This window comes from Chinchilla lanigera, unplaced genomic scaffold, assembly GCF_000276665.1.
Source record: "Chinchilla lanigera isolate Chin_1 unplaced genomic scaffold, ChiLan1.0 scaffold00051, whole genome shotgun sequence".
NCBI lineage: Eukaryota > Metazoa > Chordata > Mammalia > Rodentia > Chinchillidae > Chinchilla > Chinchilla lanigera.
In genome coordinates, this window is record NW_004955452.1 from 10,808,832 (window position 1) to 10,812,002 (window position 3,171).

Here is a 3,171-nt window from a genome sequence, read left to right on the forward strand (position 1 = left end):
GGGCCTCCCACACCCAGCACCACACTTACTCAGTTCAGCTGGGGGTTATAAGTTGACCACCAGTTATCAATCCACTACAAGGTGTAACTCAAAAAACTTGAAAGCTTTTATACAGGTAGATGATAATCATAATATAATGTTAATGGTTGTGTGAATAGGGTGGGAAAAATAGTTGGAACAGGATTTAAAATGAATTCCTGACTATTTGTTGATTTCAGAGATATAGAGTTGCTGGGTATGGTAGTGCATGCTTGTGATCCCAGCACTTGGGAGGCTGATGCAGGAGGATTGCCACGAGTTTGAGGCCAGCCTGGGGGGAAAAAAAAAAAAAGGAAGGGCGTGGTGGCACATGCCTGTAATCCCAGCACTCGGGAGGCTGAGGCAGGAGGATTGTTATGAGTTTGAGACCAGCTTGGGCTACAAAGTGAGCTCAAGACCAGCCTGAACTGCATAGCAAGACCTTGTCTCAAAAAAACAAAAACAAAAACAAAAAAAGAAGAAGAAAGAAAAATCAGACATATAGAGTTAATATGAATTTCAAACAATTTAAGGTCTACATTACAGTAAATCTCTTCTATATATTCCTAGAAGAAATTCTTAGGAACTGCTAAGAAAGCATGAATTTTGTTCCAAAAGTCAAACCCAATCATAGGAGTCTTTCAAACTTTTGAAGGTAATGAGATCATTTCAGAGGGTCTAAATTAGTTATCTCCAGGCAGAGGCAGAAAGATCATTGCAAGTTCAAGACCAGCCTGGGCTACAAAGTGAGCTCAAGGGCACTCAAGCTGAACTGCATAGTGAGACCCTGTCTCAAAAAGACCAAAAAAAAAAAGAAAGAAATTTAAAAAAATAAATTAGTCATCTCAGGCTGCTGTAACGGAGTATAACAGATCAAGATGCAGGCAGTGTTGTTTTTTGGTGAGTTTTCTACTTCTGGTTTGCATAAAGCCACCTGCTTGTTGTATCTCACAAAGCCTTTCCTCTATGTGAGCCTTATGGGTAGGTGGGAGAAGGGGTTGGGGGAGAGAAATAGATATCAGTCAAGCTCTGGTGCCTTTTCTTATATGCCCCCCAATCCTAGCAGTACAGAGAACCTCATCCTTGTGACTTCATTTAACCTTTGTTACTTCTTTAAAGGCTGTGTCTGTAAGTACAATCACATTAAAAGTTAGGGCTTTGCCAGGTGTGTTGGTGCACACCTGTAACCCCAGCACTTGGGAGGCTAAGGCAGGAGGATTGCTGCGAGTTCGAGACCAGCCTGGACTACAAAGTGAGTTCAGGGTCAACCTGAACTGCATAGCTAGACCTTGTCTCAAAAAGGAACCCCCCCCCCAAGAAAAGGAGTTAGGGCTTTAAGGCATAAATTCTGTGGTGACAGTTCAGTTCCTAACAAGGTCTCATCTCTCTCCCTCTTTTTCTGTTTTTGAGCCAGGGTCTCGCTATGTAGTTCAAGCTGGCCTTGAACTCATTTTGTTTTTGTTGTTTTGTTTTTTGTCTTTTTGAGACAGGGTCTCGCTATGCAGTTCAGGCTGGTCTTGAGCTCACTTTGTGGCCCAGGCTGGTCTCCAACTCCCAACAATCCTCCTGCCTCAGCCTCCCGAGTGCTGGGATTACAGGTGTGTGCCACCATGTTCAGCTCACTTCTCATTTTGTAATGAAATCAAACGGAGAAGACATTCCCAGAGAGAGTATTGTTTTGGGAAGCTTTTCCAGCTATCCACACGATAGCATGTGTGTTCTGTGGTTGTAATGTAAGCTGTATTTCAGACTGTGACCACACTCAGAGAAATGTGACAGCTGGTACCTCTTGTTGCTCTCTATAAACTGATATCAGAAGCCCACTTTACCGTCTGGCTGACCGGGAGTAAGACGGCGCTGTGACTGCAGACAGCGTCTTGGGGTTGGCCGGTGGTGGGGCTGGTGTCTTCCCTGTCTATCTGGCTGGTGGAGTCCCCCAGCTCCAGATCCCCTCCATCAGCGGGCGGCTGGGGATGTCATCGTTTACAGTGCAGCTGAATCAGTGCATTGGTTCTTCAGGTGACGTGCTGGTGGTGCCCATCAAGCTCCACAAGTGTCCTTTCTGCCCGTACACTGCCAAACAGAAGGGCATCCTCAAGCGCCACATCCGCTCCCACACGGGCGAGCGGCCCTACCCCTGCGACACCTGCGGCAAGAGGTTCACCCGCCAGGAGCACCTGCGGAGCCACGCCCTGAGCGTAAGTGCCCCCGCCGCGATCTCACCGGCAGTTTCCGTGTCCAGGGCTGTTCCTCATCTTACTAATGTGAGGATAGAGGCAGCTTGTCAGTCATTTCTTCATCGCTGGGGGCTTTTCTGAGAATTCTGAGCACATGTTTCTGCTGCTGAATTAAAACTGGGCTGGCCGTGTGTGGTGGCGCACACCTGTTATCCCAGCACTCAGTAGGCTGAGGCAGGATTGCTACGAGTTCAAGGCCAGCCTGAACTACGTACACAGTGAGACCTTGTCTAAAAGGAAGAAAAAAGTTGGGCTGGTGGCCGTTAGAGAAAGTTAAATCAAATGGTAACAAACTTGCTAAAGGAAAGAGTCAAGGAAGTTTAGATCCTGCTCAGGGATGGCTGTCATAAGGCAGAGAACAGCAGGGCCTGGATAAGGACATATGGGTCTTTCTCCACTGGTGTGATGCCAAAGAGAAGCTGCATCCTGTTTCCCACCAACTGCAGCGCCCTGGGGTGGGAGCAGGGTGCTGCCATTTAAGAGCTGCCTGTGGGCAGAGAAGAGGGCTCCAGCCCAAGGGGCCTTCTCCTCTAACTAGCTGCACCCTGGGGTTCTGTCTCCATGTGGGCTGGTAATTCCTCCCAGCTACGGGACACTCAGGCCATTTAGAAGATTTTGCACTTATGATCACCTTTGAACAAGGTAACCCGTCTCTGGAAAATCCTGCATGGAAATAGCTTGGACTTCAAAGGGTGCTATCAAGAATGCGGGGCTGGAAGCTGGCCATGGTGGCACACGTCTGTAATCCCAGTTCTTGGGAAGCTGAGGCAGGAGAATTGTAAATCTGAGTCCAGCTGGACTATAGGACGAGGCTCTGTCTCAAAACAACAACAACCAAAGTGGAGGTGTAGCTCAGGGGCTGAGGGCTCGATGAGGATACACGAGGCCCTAGGTTCAATCCCCAGCACTGAAAAAA

General features: G+C 47.9%; 1 protein-coding gene across 4 annotated transcripts in view; it reads left to right on the forward strand.

The window, feature by feature from the left end:
- Window positions 1–3,171, forward strand: part of Zbtb8b (zinc finger and BTB domain containing 8B) — a 27,801-nt gene that overhangs the window by 20,345 nt on the left and 4,285 nt on the right. For 3 of the 4 annotated variants that reach the window (XM_005395072.2, XM_005395074.2, XM_005395071.2), the window contains one exon: window positions 2,038–2,216. In XM_005395072.2, coding sequence (XP_005395129.1) covers window positions 2,038–2,216 — 179 coding nt within the window. Of the gene's footprint in view, window positions 1–2,037; window positions 2,217–3,171 lie in introns of those variants that run through there. The other variant, XR_001236052.1, reaches the window with a different exon arrangement.